At 46.1% G+C, this 15,070-nt stretch overlaps 1 protein-coding gene across 1 annotated transcript; it reads right to left on the reverse strand.

Annotated features, from left to right (window-relative positions):
• Positions 1–584: 584 nt before the first annotated feature.
• Positions 585–12,995, reverse strand: kdm2ab (lysine (K)-specific demethylase 2Ab). The gene is given in 23 exon segments (XM_084150330.1): positions 585–1,584; positions 1,709–1,924; positions 2,161–2,307; positions 2,403–2,566; positions 2,688–3,718; positions 3,925–3,935; positions 3,938–4,214; positions 4,379–4,468; positions 4,689–4,829; positions 4,950–5,201; positions 5,287–5,364; positions 5,766–6,073; positions 6,163–6,289; positions 7,459–7,574; positions 7,669–7,822; positions 8,038–8,131; positions 8,342–8,448; positions 8,629–8,807; positions 8,923–8,969; positions 9,122–9,200; positions 9,411–9,549; positions 11,988–12,026; positions 12,833–12,995. Coding segments are annotated over 22 exon segments (3,975 nt in total). The 5' UTR covers positions 12,024–12,026; positions 12,833–12,995; the 3' UTR covers positions 585–1,402.
• Positions 12,996–15,070: the final 2,075 nt, after the last annotated feature.

Raw genomic sequence — 15,070 nt, forward strand, 5'->3', positions numbered from 1 at the left:
GACACCATAACAAAAGCCTGCACACTCTAGATAACATCTCCAGGACAGATTTGTAAAACACTGGGCTAAGTACCATATTACTTAAGTATTCTTCATCAATTAACCCATTGTGAAATGAGGATCTGCAGTCTGCACATGTCGTCCCGTTCTCTCTCTCTCAATCTCAGCACACAGCATTTTACATTTTAGTCATTTAGCAGACGCTCTTATCCAGAGCGATTTACAGTTAAGTGAGTGCATACATTCTCATACAGGCCCCCCGTGGGAAACGAACCCACAACCCTGGCGTTGCAAGCGCCATGCTATACCAACTGAGCTACAGCAGCCAAACCACCCAAAAATCACATACATCTGGCACAGTTAACCTTTAAATTGTCTATTTTAAATTTATTTAAAACAAAAAAAACAAGTGAAAAGGTTTCTGAAAATAATTACAATGCTACAGGATTTTTTTGTCATCTAAGAGGGAAACACAAAAGTATATATTTATAATATATTTATATTGGGTTTTTAGATGTGGCAGGGTGGGAAGGAAAGAAGGATCCCTCAGAAGCACTAGAACAAAGGGTAACAGGACAGAATAATGAGAGCAAATAATACATTTATACACGGAGTCTTAACAAGTAAAAACTAAACTGAAAAGGGAACTCACATTTTATCCATGGGAAACAGAAAATGCATCAAAGTGGGGTGAGGGGTATTTCCTAGAATAGAGACTTGTCATAGATTCATATTTGTACAAAACAGAGTTTTGGGAGTGATAGCACCTGAATTCTAACAGTTGTTTGAGAACGCGCCATTTACCATGTCTCCGCCCCTTCCACCCCATTTCATTCATACCCCGCCCTTATTTGGGAGTGGTCTCATCACCATGTTGATTGCCCTCTCGCACCGTCCCGAATCCCTCGTCTGCGCCCCTCTGTCTCAGGGTGGGGAAACCTGACCACAGTACACCTGGAGGAGTTAGTTAGTCCACAGCCAACACCTTTGGGTAAAGACAGCCTTGTCATAAAGCACTTAGAACTCCCAGGGTGAAGAGAAGAACCCCATCTGGGATGACCGACCCCCCCACAATACCCTGCCACCCTCACAAGAACCCCCCTAACCTCTCCCCTCCACATATCATGGAGTCCACTTCCCATCCCCAGCTTCATCACGCAGCGTAGGCGCCTAAACTCAAACTCCTGAGTCTGTCGTCTGGTTTAGTAAAAAAAATATATATACACAACATGGAAAGAAACCCTACTCCCACTAAGTGTGCAGTAACTAAGCACTTCCCATTCCTGCTCCCTTCAGAGACAGCAGGTGTTTTTAAGCCTCCCTGTCCTACAGTCTTTTCTCTGTCACACAGATGTCCCCAACCTCTCCCTGTATCCCCTGTCCCAGACAGAGGAGGCGGCCTCTAGGATATCCTCTGGATCAGTTTGTCTTCAGATAGGCAGTAGACGGTGTTGACAGACAGCTCAGAGATGAAGGCCTCGCAGGCTTTGCGGGACACACTCTTGCATTCCCGCAGGTCCAGCAGGGAGAGGCAGGAGAGCCGGCGGAGGTACCGCAGACATGCGTCTGTCAGCTTACTGCAGCCTGGGAGATAGAGACCGGGGTTCAACAACAACAACTCAATATCAAGTACTAGTCACAATCCTGTATGTGTGCACACTGCTCCAAGTCTCAGCTGTGGCTGTGTACGTGTGAGTCCAAGTCTTACCCCCTAGGTTGAGCTCAGTGAGTGTGTTGCGTGTGGAGGAGCCCACGGCAGTGAGCAGGTTGATGGACTGGTCAGTGAGGCCTCCACAGTGGGACAGGTCTAGACGGGTCAGCAGAGGCATGTGTCTGATCACTAGCCTCAGAGTAGAGTCACTGATCTCCAGCCCCGCCAGACGGAAAGACTGCATGTTCCTGAGCTGACTGCGGTTATCACAACCTAGAGTGAGAGGGGTTAGGGGTGGACGGGAATTAGGGCAGGAAGAGGGAGGGAGAGGCAGAGGAGAAAGAGAGGTGACAGGAGGAAGGCGGTGGAAGAGAGAAAAAATAAGAAAATATCTGTCTGCTGCGGACTTTAGCAGGGTACATCTAATTAATTTAGTATGACAAGGGATTTATCCAAATAGTATTTAACTCAAAACAGAAAACGTTGGAGGAAAGGGGGTGCGGTCTCACCTGGGGGGTTGAGTAGGTCCCTGACCTGTCCGTCTTTGATCCCGTCGGCCCACCGCAAGTCCAGCGTGCGCAGGAGGGGGCAGCTGGGCGAGCTCAGAGCCGAAATGGAAGACCAGGAACAGCCAGACAACATGAGATCCTTCAACCCTGAGCCAGAGAGAGAATAAGTTACATCTCCAGAGTGAGTAGTAGTCCAAGTGTGTGAGGACATGTTTGGTGGCCTGTGTGTGTGTTATGTGTACCTGGCAGGCGGTTGATGAGCCAGGTGAGTTGTTTCTTGGAGATGGAGGTCCAGGAGAGGTCCAAGGTGACTGGCTGGCGTTTGATGATGCCTGACAGAGCCTGAGGACTGATGGATTTAGATACGCTCAGATCGACCTGCATCCACAGCCTCTTATCCAAGCTCCTATGACAGAACATACACGTTTTAATTGGTTATCGAGCTCCTATACACTCTTGCGCATGCAGACACATTCATAGTGTGTGTGTGTGTATAAAATGCATTCTAAATTGTTTTTGTCTCTTACCATTTGTGCCAGTTCTTGCAGACGGCCATGCAGACACAGAGCTCAGCGCGAGTCAGGTAACGGAAGACAGATACCCACACCTCCCTCTCACAGCCTGGCTCACTCCCTCCATTCGCCACCTCCCTCTCCCCATCCTGTAAAGCCGACAAAGGGAGGAGTAGAGGAGGAACAGGGGAGGAGGAGGAAGCGCCATTGTTTGTTCTCTCTGGTCTGCCCGGCCTCGTTCTCCTCTGGTCTGGATGGGAGCCGCGTGTGTGTGTGTGTCTGTCGGACCGCGAGGGTGCAGCGTAGGGGTCTGGGGCGTGGGTCCTGAGGGGTGGTCGGGCCAGGTTCTTGCGTTGGATGTAACTCTGGCCGGGAGGGGCAGGCCGGGGGGCGACTGCAGCCTCCAGTTTGGGGACGATGGCCCCCGGGTCACGTTTGGCCCTCGACGGCTGTAGGGTCACCGTGAGATACGAGCCCTTCATGAGGTCGTCGCTAAGGTCCGACACTACGAGGACAGGTGGCTCCGTCTGCGCCTGTCCTCCTTCCCTCCCGTCTTCATCCATCTCTTCTCCGTTTTGGTTGGACTCCTCACTCTGCTCCTCTTCATCTTCTTTGGCTGCTCCTCTTCCTCGTCTCTGTGGTTGGTTCTCTTTGTTCCGTCTGGCCCGCAGGCCGTTCTCCCTCTCCTCATCACTACTACTACTACTGCTGCTGCTACTACTGCTACTGCTATCACTCTCTTCCTCTGCTCCTCCGTGTCTCTGTCCTCTTCTTCCTCTCCCTGCTGCTCCTCCTCTGAGCCGTACTCCTCTCCCTCGCTCCCTGTGCCCCTCTCCCCTGCCTGCGGGGGCCAGGCTGAGGGAGGGTTGAGGGGGCTGGAGGCACGCCCCTGTAGGGGAGTGATAGGGGGAGCCTCTGAAGGACCCACGGCCCCGGGACAGTCTGCCAACAGGGGAGTGGAGGTGAGAGGACACCCCTCTCTGGAGGTGGGTTAGACCCTGGGAGCTCAGGAGCTTAGGAGAACGCTCCAGAGACAACGTCTGCTTCTGTAGAGAGGATAATGGGTAAATGGGTTAAACAATGCTTTGGTTTGAATAATCATGCACTGGTTTAGAGAGATAGTGTGCTTTTAAATAGGACTGCATGTGCTTACCGATTGTAAGATTTAAGAGGAGATTCCTTGGTGGTAAGGAATGATTGTACGATGGATGTAGAGCTTTAACTCCGACCGCTAACCAAAATCAAAAAGCACTCTAGCCATCCCCCCTCTCTCTCTATGTCTCTCACCCTCTTCCTGAGTCGTAGCTCCAGTGCCCCGGCTCTCTTCCTGTTCTGTTGTTGCTGCAGTAACAACCGCTGAGAGGGAGGCGGCACTCTCCGCTGGGACAGAGAGGACGTCAGGCGGGGTCTGCCGCGTCGCCCCTTCCTCACCCCACCGCCTGCCTCCCCATCTCCTATCCCCTCCCGGTGGGCATGCGTCGACGGCCTCGACGTAGAGAGAGAACCTGTAGACACCATACTGTCCTCATCACTGCTGGACGACTGAGACCGAGAGGGAGAGCGAGACAGAGGGCATCATCATTATCACAAAACAGGTATCAATAGAGTAGATGGGTATTGTCTTATACGGACAGAGAGGAATAGAGAGAGACTGACAGAGAGAGGGACACAGAGAGACAGCGAGAGGAAGAGTAATGATGGGGTACCTCTGATGAGGAGCCTTCTTCGCCCTGGTAACATTTGGGACACTCCCAGCAGCTGGGCAGGTCCTTGTTGATCCTGCCCTCCCCAGGAACCTGAGAGAGAATTAACAACAGTTATAACACCTGCCATACACAAAGAGGATTGTTATAAACAGCTATAACACCTCTATCATCCGTAAGGGCCATTTGAGTTGTGTGGGATGCATACATTGTAAAGAAAATATGTATTGGAAGTATATTTTGCACAAGAGGGATTTTCAGTGCAGATTGTAGGACAGGTATACATGTATCTGTTAGTGCAAGGCCTGGTCACCTTGATGCAGTCGGGGTGGGCGATCTGAGCACAGCTGGAGCATTCCATGAGGGTTGTGGAGGAGGGGCTTGCGTCTGAACACTCCTGCTTCCCCTGGCCCCCTCCACACAGAGCACACACCGCTGAGTTAGGCAGGCAAGGCTGGAGACGGGGAGAGACAAGGGTCAACATCCTATACACACACACACACAACTCATTCAGCGAGATATACACACCTCGCTCTCTCTCTCTGGGTGTGAAGGTACTGCACTGGCTACTCACAGTGAGACACTGGCGCATCATGCAGCCCTTCTTCATGCGCCCGGGTCCTCCGAACCTCCTCATGTCTTTGCAGAAGTTGCATTCGCCACACTCCTTCCTCTGGCAGGCTGCACAGTGTTTGCAGCGCACGCGCCGCCTTCTCAGAGCTGAGATAGAGGCGGGCTTGGCAGGGCGCGAGACCACGGCCTTGTGGGGCATGGCGAGATGAGGACGGTACACCACTGAGGGGGGAGGGGGCTGGTACCACGAGGGCTGGGGAGGGGGGAGAGGAGACAGGAAAGTTATGTTAGGTGGATGTTTGAATGTGTGTATGAGAGGCATGTGCTCTCTGGCTCACCCTCTTGGGCCACTTGACGATGGGCTTTCCAGTGTAAGACAGCTTGGGGTCGTCGTTGCAGTGTTCCTCCAGAAGAGCCTGAACACAGCAGAACAGAAGCCTTGTCAGGGTCATGTCAAGACTATTGACTGAGCAGATTACAAATAGATACAGACAGCTGGATGCTAATAGGTACCCTTCCAATATCTACAGTAGCATACCAGTTAGAATTAAGCTATTGGTCATGCACTGGAAGTTGTATGCTAGTGTGGATATTGAAACGTAGCCATAGACTGATGTATATAGCTAGTGCAGCCATAGACTGGTCCTGTGTATCTCAATTGGTAGAGCATGGCTCTTGCGACCTCAGGATTGTGGGTTCAATTCCTGCTGGGGCCAACCATACAATGTATGCATGCACTACTGTAAGTGGGTTTAAATGAAAGCATCCGCTAAATAATATATTATTATTATATTCTAGACTGGTGTATTGTACCCACCCGTATGTCGTGGAGCAGGGCGGGGGCGTTGCGGATGCCTGCGGGGACACACTTTTTGTGGGCCGGCAGCTCCTCCAGCTTCCCCAGCAGGTTCCACAGCCCCTCCAGCTCCAGGGGGGTCAGGTTTACCCTCACCCCCAGCTTAGTGGCACCAGGAGGGGGGAAGGAATCATCATCAGACTCTTCCATTTTGACCTTTGTCTCACTTTCCTCCTTTTCTTCCTCACCATCGTCTCCCTCTTTCTTTTTCTCCGTGCCGTTTTTCACGTGGCCGTTGAGTTTGTTCTCAGAGTCTTCACGGGTCAGACCTGACAGAGGGATAAACTCAGAGGAATTAAAACGGAGAGAAAAGAGAAGGAGGGAAACAAATGAGACAGAAAATATTAAACTGTCTCACCGACGCCGAGAGAGTGCTTCTGGAACTCAGGGGTGAGGTGGGAGGTGTTGGTCAGGCAGTAGAGGTATCTTTCCAACACGTACCAGCACATCTCATAGTAGAAGGGGTATCGGAACTTAGCCGGGACCTGTAGAGGGGACAAGGATAGCAGTACACATTAGATATTGAAAGTCAACACAATTCCTTTTTCCCCTAATCAAGTAGTACTCATCCAAACTCATGGATCTGCAGTACAGTAATAATAATAATAATATGCCATTTAGCAGACGCTTTTATCCAAAGCGACTTACAGTCATGCGTGCATACATTTTTGTGTATGGGTGGTCCCGGGGATCAAACCCACTACCTTGGCGTTACAAGCGCCGTGCTCTACCAGCTGAGCTACAGAGGACCACACAGTAGTGTGTTACAGTACGGTACAGTAGTGTGTTAGTGTGGTACAGTAGTGTGTTACGGTACAGTAGTGTGTTAGTGTGGTACAGTAGTGTGTTACAGTACGGTACAGTAGTGTGTTAGTGTGGTACAGTAGTGTGTTAGTGTGGTACAGTAGTGTGTTAGTGTGGTACAGTAGTGTGTTACGGTACAATAGTGTGTTACGGTACAGTAGTGTGTTACAGTACGGTACAGTAGTGTGTTACAGTACAGTAGTGTGCTAGTGTGGTACAGTAGTGTGCTAGTGTGGTACAGTAGTGTGTTAGTGTGGTACAGTAGTGTGTTACAGTACAGTAGTGTGCTAGTGTGGTACAGTAGTGTGTTACAGTACGGTACAGTAGTGTGTTACAGTAGTGTGTTACAGTACAGTACAGTAGTGTGGTACAGTAGTGTGTTACAGTACGGTACAGTAGTGTGGTACAGTACGGTAGTGTGTTACAGTGTTGCAGTACAGTAGTGCATTATAGTACAGTAGTGTGTTACAGTACGGTACAGTACTGTGTTACAGTACGGTAGTGTGTTACAGTGTTGCAGTACAGTAGTGTGTTACTGTGGTACAGTAGTGCATTACAGTACGGTACAGTAGTGTGTTACAGTAGTGTGTTACAGTACGGTAGTGTGTTACAGTGTTGCAGTACAGTAGTGCATTATAGTACAGTAGTGTGTTACAGTACGGTACAGTACTGTGTTACAGTACAGTAGTGTGTTACAGTGTTGCAGTACAGTAGTGTGTTACTGTGGTACAGTAGTGCATTACAGTACGGTACAGTAGTGTGTTACGGTACAGTAGTGTGTTACATTGTGCAGTAGTGTGTTACATTGTGCAGTAGTGTGCTACAGTGTACAGTAGGGTACGGTACTCACTCGTGTGCGGTCCTCAATATTGTAGATGTTGAGCTGCATGGGGATGTTGAAGCTGTGGAGGAAGTTTCCCCCAAACACCAGTGTGTCCTCAGGGGTGTACACAGCATGGATCCAGCCTAGACATCAACAGTTGGGGAGGTTAGATTATGTTTGTATGTGTGTGTCCGGGTGTATGTGTGTGGGTACGTCTCAGTGTGTGTGTGTACGTACCGGAGGGGATCATGAAGGTGTATCCCTGCTTCAGTTCTATCCTCTGACAGTCCTGAGCCTTGTCCCCCAGGAAAATGTCTCCCTGTTTCCCTGACAACACCCAGTTCTCATACAGCTCCAAGTTCTGGGGTGTGGGCGGGATCAGCCAGAACACCTACAGGAGGTCAGAGGTCAGGGTTGAAAAGTGGGATAGATAGACAGAGAGATACAATAAAATATGAAATTGGCATATGTCCGAAACCTTCATAACTCTAGAATGTGCTGATAATGGCAGCCATCTTGGTCAGGGATAAATTATGTTCCTATTGAATTCTGTGGCGATTTAAACGTGACACATCAAGGCTCTAGTTCTCCTTGATGTCGTCTCACCTTGCCCCCCCGCAGGATGTGGTACCAGACTGACGTACCACCAAAGTCAACGTGGAAGTCTGTGAAGCAGCCCTGGACACTCATCAGACAGTACCTGAAAGAGAGAGATAGCGAGAGAGAGAAAAGAGGGAAGATAATACATCTTTACATCCAACATCAACCAGCATTGAAACAATGTAATAAAGACATTCTATTCAATCAACTCACGCTTCCACCCACAAACACTGCATGGGGTAAAAGAAAATCGGTGTGGTTGAGTACATGAGGAATGAAGGCCATGTAAATGTGCAGGTGTTGGACTCACTTCTGCACTTTGGGATACTGCATTTCTATGATGGAGTTGGTTGAGTCTCTCTGTCTTTCCTTTAGGTGCCTTGGCCACATGTTGTCCACCCAGTCTATCAAATCCACCTGGGGAGAAAAGGTCAGTAGGGACATACATCACTGACTGTCCAGAGCTCTGTGGAAGTGATAGCCCAGCGTTTACAATGGTCAGACTCCCTAGCTTGCCATGTGATAGTTTGGTGTTATATGTGTGTGTATCTTTCAAGGTGAGGTGTCTGACGAGGTTCTGGTTTGTGTGTGTCTTACCGAGGCGGGTCGTTTCACCAGGTTCTCCAGCTTGGTGTGACTGAACTCCAGGCTGATGACATTATAGAGCTTATCTCGCTCCGAGGGCGGGGTCTCGTAGTACCGCCGCCATTGGGCCATGGACATCTCGATGCCCTTCTGAGTGGTCACATCCATAACGTCAACCATCCTCCGACTGCCTATGAGAGAGGGGGACAGGCAAAGGGCAGGGAGAATTGTTCACAGGGGCTGTAGCACTGTTAAATCAGTTGAAATCAGGAACTGAGTTCATAGTGTTCATAGTTTGGGCCTTACCTACGAACAGCTTGACATCACTCACACTGAAATCAGAGTCTGGCATTCTGAAAGAATGAGAGCGAGAGAGAGCAAAAGAGAGAGAGACTATTAAATAAATTTGGAGAATCAGAGAGTCAACCAACTGTTATATTTCTATCCCTCCACAGATATGCAGTGAGGAAGGTCGGCTAGATAATTAGAAAGAAGCGTGACCTACTCTAAGCCGAGACCGTCTTTTTTCTCAAAGACGATAGGGTCTCTCAGCCCCTCCCTCTGGATGTACTCGAATGTGAAGTCTGCAGAGAAACAGACAGAAACACGTTATAGACAATGCAGGGTAGGCACACCAAGAGTAATCAAAAAAAATAATAGAACACACCATAATTAGGGCCATGATTTTTGCCAGATTAAAAAACGAACACTTTTTCCAGGTCAAGATCATCATATCATAGGAGAAACATGGTTAATGCCTCTAAGGGATATCACAGTGTGGTTTGACCCCTGACCTTTTCCATCCATGTGTTTAATCAGGTAGGAGTTGAACCTGTCACTCTGCAGCTTCTCATCCAGGTCAAACGTCCTCTTCCCCTCAATCTCATCGTCCGAGATACCGTCATCCTGGTAGCGCCGCCGCGTCCCCGTACGCTAGTGACACAAGGCAGAAACTCAACTTATTGTATCACTTTGAATGAGCTTTCTGCTAAGACCATGCATATTTAACAGTATTGCTTCAGTCCCTCTCCTTGCCCCAACCTTGGCTCGAATTAGGGACCCTTTGAACACGTCGATAACTTCCACCAAAGAAGCATCAATACCAATTGACCACAAAAGCCTTGCAGAGCAAGGAAACAACCACTTCCAGTTGGAAACAACCAGTTGGATTTTAGACACAATTTTAGAGGCCCCCATCTTGGCGGTGTAGAGAAATGTTTTAATATTTAAGCCAATTTCCTGCAATTCTACAAATTTCTCCATGGAGCTGAGAGAAATTGTTTCTGTTTTAAAGCCAATTTCCTGCAATTTTACACATTTTGCCGTAGAGCTCAGAGAAAATGTTGCAGTTTTGAAGCTAATATCCTGCAATGGAGCTGAGAGAATTTAGCAGTTTTAAAGCTAATTTCCTGCAATTCTATGTATTTTGCCATGGCTAATGCAGTGTTATTTTGCTCAAACATAATAACAAAAACAATACTGCTAAATTAATTGTTTTGGGAAGTTTCGATTCTCCCCGACTGTCTAGCTTTTATTTAGGTGATTGTTTGTTTCTCAAAGATAATATTATTTAAAAAATAAAATCCCTGATATGTTGATAACGTCGATGCTGCTTTCCACTGTGCTACTTAATATACATCCAGAAACGTTCTATAATTACACTATTCGTTTGTGTATCTTGCTGTCTCCAAACAGCTAGTTTGTCTTTCTTAGGAAGTTGTGCCTAAAATAAATTGTGTAAGCCGCTAATGCTAAATAAATGTACTGAGTCAGAGCAAACATAGCTAGCTAATACAGCCTGATACCAGTGCTGGTGTAGCCTATATCAGCATATTGTTTGTGCAACAGTATCTTCTATATCAGAGCGGAATAGGTGAAGCATGAATTTGTTAACTACATGAAGAGAAAACATTTAATGTAGCCAAAGATTATGGGAAACACTGAGCAGCACTTTGGTTCCTACCCTGTCACAATAACACACCCATAGTGATCCTGATAGTATTCTAATTCCTAATCATATAAACGCCTCCCTAGCATTTTCATTTGTTGTCAAACAACGCTGTATTCACAGTCCCTCCTATAGCTCAGTTGGTAGAGCATGGCGCTTGCAACGCCAGGGTTTTGGGTTCGATTCCCACGGGGGGCCAGTATGAAAAATGTATGCACTCACTAACTGTAAGTCGCTCTGGATAAGAGCGTCTGCTAAATTACTAAAATGTATTACATTCTAACTATAGAATTAGAATAATCATTATATTTCCATGATTTCAACAGTTTATATTTGGTTAAAAATAAGGCCTAGATTTTTTTTGCCCATATCGTGCAGCCCTACGTGGCAGTGTGGAAATGACCTCAAATGAGATCAACTTTTGGTTGAAGTTTGATTGAACAGCATAAAACAATCAGAATGGAGAAAGCCCCATTGAAATCACTTACAATGTATGTGTTGCCAGCCTAGGGTCATGCACAACTCCAAGCAAATTTAGAACTTGTATAATTCAAAAACATAAAATAACATCAAAAATGTTAAACATATTGTGATATTTCATAACAGAAAGATTTGCGGATCAGTCATTCGGTCACTTAATGGTCCGTATGGGCATCCCAGAAGGAGGGGCTTATCCTACTACAACCCCATCCCCCCTCTGCTCTCATAGTTTGGCTAGACAGATGGATCCAGCACAACAACCCCCTGCCCCATTCACCCCCACCCTATTCCACAAAAACCCTGCCTGCTCTTATCCCTACTCAAAACAACACCTCGCATGCTGTTTCCTACTCACCATTCTCATATCTTGATTTAACCACAGTTTCAAAGAAGAAAACATTCCATTATTATCTATAATTCTGTGGATCATTTTTCATGACAGCAGAGAAAACAAAATCACACCCCTTAGAAAAGCCTAATGGTTCTACAAAGAACAGCTGTGTCTGTGGGTTGTCTTTTGCTCTTGGGGTTTTATGATGGGTATCTGTATAAGCACTTTGTGACAGTTGCTGATGTAAAAAGGGATTTATAAAATAAATTTGACTGAATGATGTCCTTTCCTCTAAATTTCTCACTGCATGAGAACAAAAAAGTTCAGCCTAACGCACACGAGTAAGCATTTTCAGGTCGGACAACACTAGCGAACTTGAACCTACATTGAACCCACTGACACACATCCAGTATATTGGCATGGCAACTGATCAGCAACACTGTAATCTATTGATTGAGCTCGTTACCGATGCAACAGTGGTTTTGATTAAGGAAACTATCATGTTGTTATTGTACACTTGCAAAAGGGTCCAACTTGGCCAACTCCAGAAGTATATTGGTTTAGTTAGCATGACTAAACGTATCTTGTAAAACTGTAACGTTAGTTACTTACCAAGCGCTTGCTGTAACGAGGGTTTTGGTCTTCCATAACCTAGGTATGCAATGAGACAGTTGAGAGAAATCACAACAATGTCACGAAAAGCAAAATTGAGCAGATTAAAAACAATTGGTAAAACCAGTTTTAGGAAAATTAAGATAAAATACCGGTAAAAGTCCTGGCAATTGGATTGACAGTTTGCCAGATAATATAGGACCGATAAAGATTAGTTCAATAGTTGTCGTTGGCGACAAGATTATGGATGAATAGCGTATTGTACTTAATGCTAACTAGCTAGCTATCAGCTACTATAGTAATGAGTGCATTTGGCTACATAGCTAATATAGGCTAGCTAGGTAACCATAGGAACAACTGATAACGTTGATAGCCAACTAGTTAACTAATGTTATTCTTTTGCCAAAAAACAGCAAACATGTGAAAGCACAAATTAAACGTTTATTTGCAACAAAACCAGAGTTAAATGGTTGTGCTTGGCTTAATGGTACAGAACTGACCGACTTGCAGCAGACGCTGTGTTGTTAGCTGGCTAGCTAGAATGAACCGCTTAGCTGCAAGACTGTTGTTAGTTAGCAAGCTAAGGTTAACTAGCTAACTTCCGCGAAAACATTTGTGTCTGGTTGTCTCCTGTTCGAACGCAAGAGCCGTGTTAGTCAACATATCCAACACATTTTATTGTAGCTATAGAAGTTACATTTATGTGGGACATTTCTTTAAAATATGTACAATGGCTAGCGACTTCATTCACGGAACGTTAGCCCGCTAGCTTGCTACCGTTAGCTAGCCATGGAATTTACATTAGCTAGCTTACTATTGGGGAAATGCTATTATTTTCACCGTACCACTGAAATAACTCCTTGGGTTGTTGTGGTCTATACGTTGTCCTGTAGAACAGCTTTTATGGGTTATCCTTGAAGTTGGTATCCATTTTATATAATTTTAGCTGTGTAGTTTGTGATCCATGTTATTGTGCGATAAGTTAAAGCGATCGCTTCGGGACGCCATTTTCAGCTGAGCACAAAACACACAGGGCGGATTCTATTATGGTGAGCCGCGGGGCACCGGTCTATGGCCGGTGACGTCAACGGGCAAAAGCGGTGAGGGAGGAGCGCCCTCAAAACGAACAGTAATCTGCGCCGCTCGTCATGTTGTCAACAAGGCAGCATGGTGCTTCGTTCAGAAACATACATCATCTCTTTTCCATTAAATATATGGTAGAATTTTCATTGGGAAAGCAGATAAAGCGTTTTTATCAAAATCAATCACTTTCGCATGTGAAAACACAGAATCATACTCATTACTCCACGTGCTAATTACATCTATTTTGTTTTAAGCCGACTTCGCCGTGGGCTTTGAACGGGGCACCTGGCTCACGCCCGGGAGCAGCCTGGTTCCAAAACGAATGGAATCAACGTTCACCCGTGCTAAATACGTCTTCCCGGATTAATCGAATCCCCTCACACGCACACCCCTACCCAAAGGAGAAGGATCCGCCTCCAATTTACACTGACCTCCAATAGTAAATGGAGAAATCAACATACGAATGTTATGATTGGGCAAAAGTTATGCCATTCTGCGAAAAAGGGGGATTGTGGAGCCCACGAGGTGTGTAAGCCTATGGCAGTAGAGACCACTGACGTGAGCAAAACATCTATTAGCTGGGGTGTTCAAATGGGGTCAACAAGAGAGCCTATCATCAGACCAGTATGGGAACAATTTATGTACATAACCCAATATTAGCGGACTCAGACCATTGTGAGGCTGATGGTTCCCAGTAAAGACCGATTGATTTAAGGACAAGGGGACAATAGTTGTCCCATTCAACTAGTCTCTGAATAGCACCTGCCAACGGAAAAAATTATATTAATTCAGATGAGTACAAAGAGAGAATCAAAGACAAGAGGCGCACTAATACCATGCACACACAATATTTTATTACACAACAGGCTTTACTGGGCTGACCCACAACCACACTGAATGACTGAAACCGCTCATCACCGAAAATACCATCACTAACATTTCAGCACAATACATGACACAGCATACCGAAAAACAACATTGTATGACTGAGAACCACATACATACAATCTTACGAAACAAATACATTTACACATTTTAGTCATTTAGCAGAGGCTCTTATCCAGAGCGACTTACAGTTAGAGTGCATACATTTTTCATACTGGCCCCCCGTGGGAATTGAACCCACAACCCTGGCGTTGCAAGCGCCATGCTCTACCAACTGAGCTACACATTCAATTAAGGATTTTGACCTTGAAACACCGCTATAATTGTATTTATAACTTGGAATTTTGTGCTCAAATATAGTATCATATTTTATTATGCACATATTTCAGTCATTGGATCATTGATACATTTAACCAAATATACTGGTCAAAAGTTTGGACACATCTACTCATTCAAGGGTTTTTCTTTATTTTTACTATTTTCTACATTGTAGAATAATAGTGAAGACATCAAAACTATGAAATAACACATGGAATCATGCAGTAACCAAAAAAGTGTTAAACAAATCAAAATACATTTTATATCTGAGATTCTTCAAAGTAGCCACCCTTTGCCTTGATGACAGCTTTGCACACTCTTGGCATTCTCTCAACCAGCTTCATGAGGTAGTCACCTGGAATGCTTTTCCAAAAGTCTTGAAGGAGTTCCCACATATGCTGAGCACTTGTTGGCTGCTTTTCATTCACTCTGCGGTCCAAGTCATCCCAAGCCATCTCAATTGGGTTGAGGTCGGGTGATTGTGGAGGCCAGGTCATCTGATGCAGCACTCCATCACTCTCCTTCTTGGCCAAATAGCCCTTACACAGCCTGGAGGTGTGTTTTGGGTCATTGTCCTGTTGAAAAACAAATGATAGTCCCACTAAGCGCAAACCAGATGGGATGGCGTATAGCTGCAGAATGCTGTGGTAGCCATGCTGGTTAATTGTGCCTTGAATGAGTAGGTGTGTCCAAACATTGACTGGTACTGTATTTTGCATACAGATGATACTCCTACAACACCCTACTGTCATTGCCAGGGGGCGCCAATCTCAGTCCATAGGTCCACAAGATTTTCA

The sequence above is a fragment of the Coregonus lavaretus genome, assembly GCF_964263955.1.
Source record: "Coregonus lavaretus genome assembly, chromosome: 32".
Taxonomy (NCBI): domain Eukaryota; kingdom Metazoa; phylum Chordata; class Actinopteri; order Salmoniformes; family Salmonidae; genus Coregonus; species Coregonus lavaretus.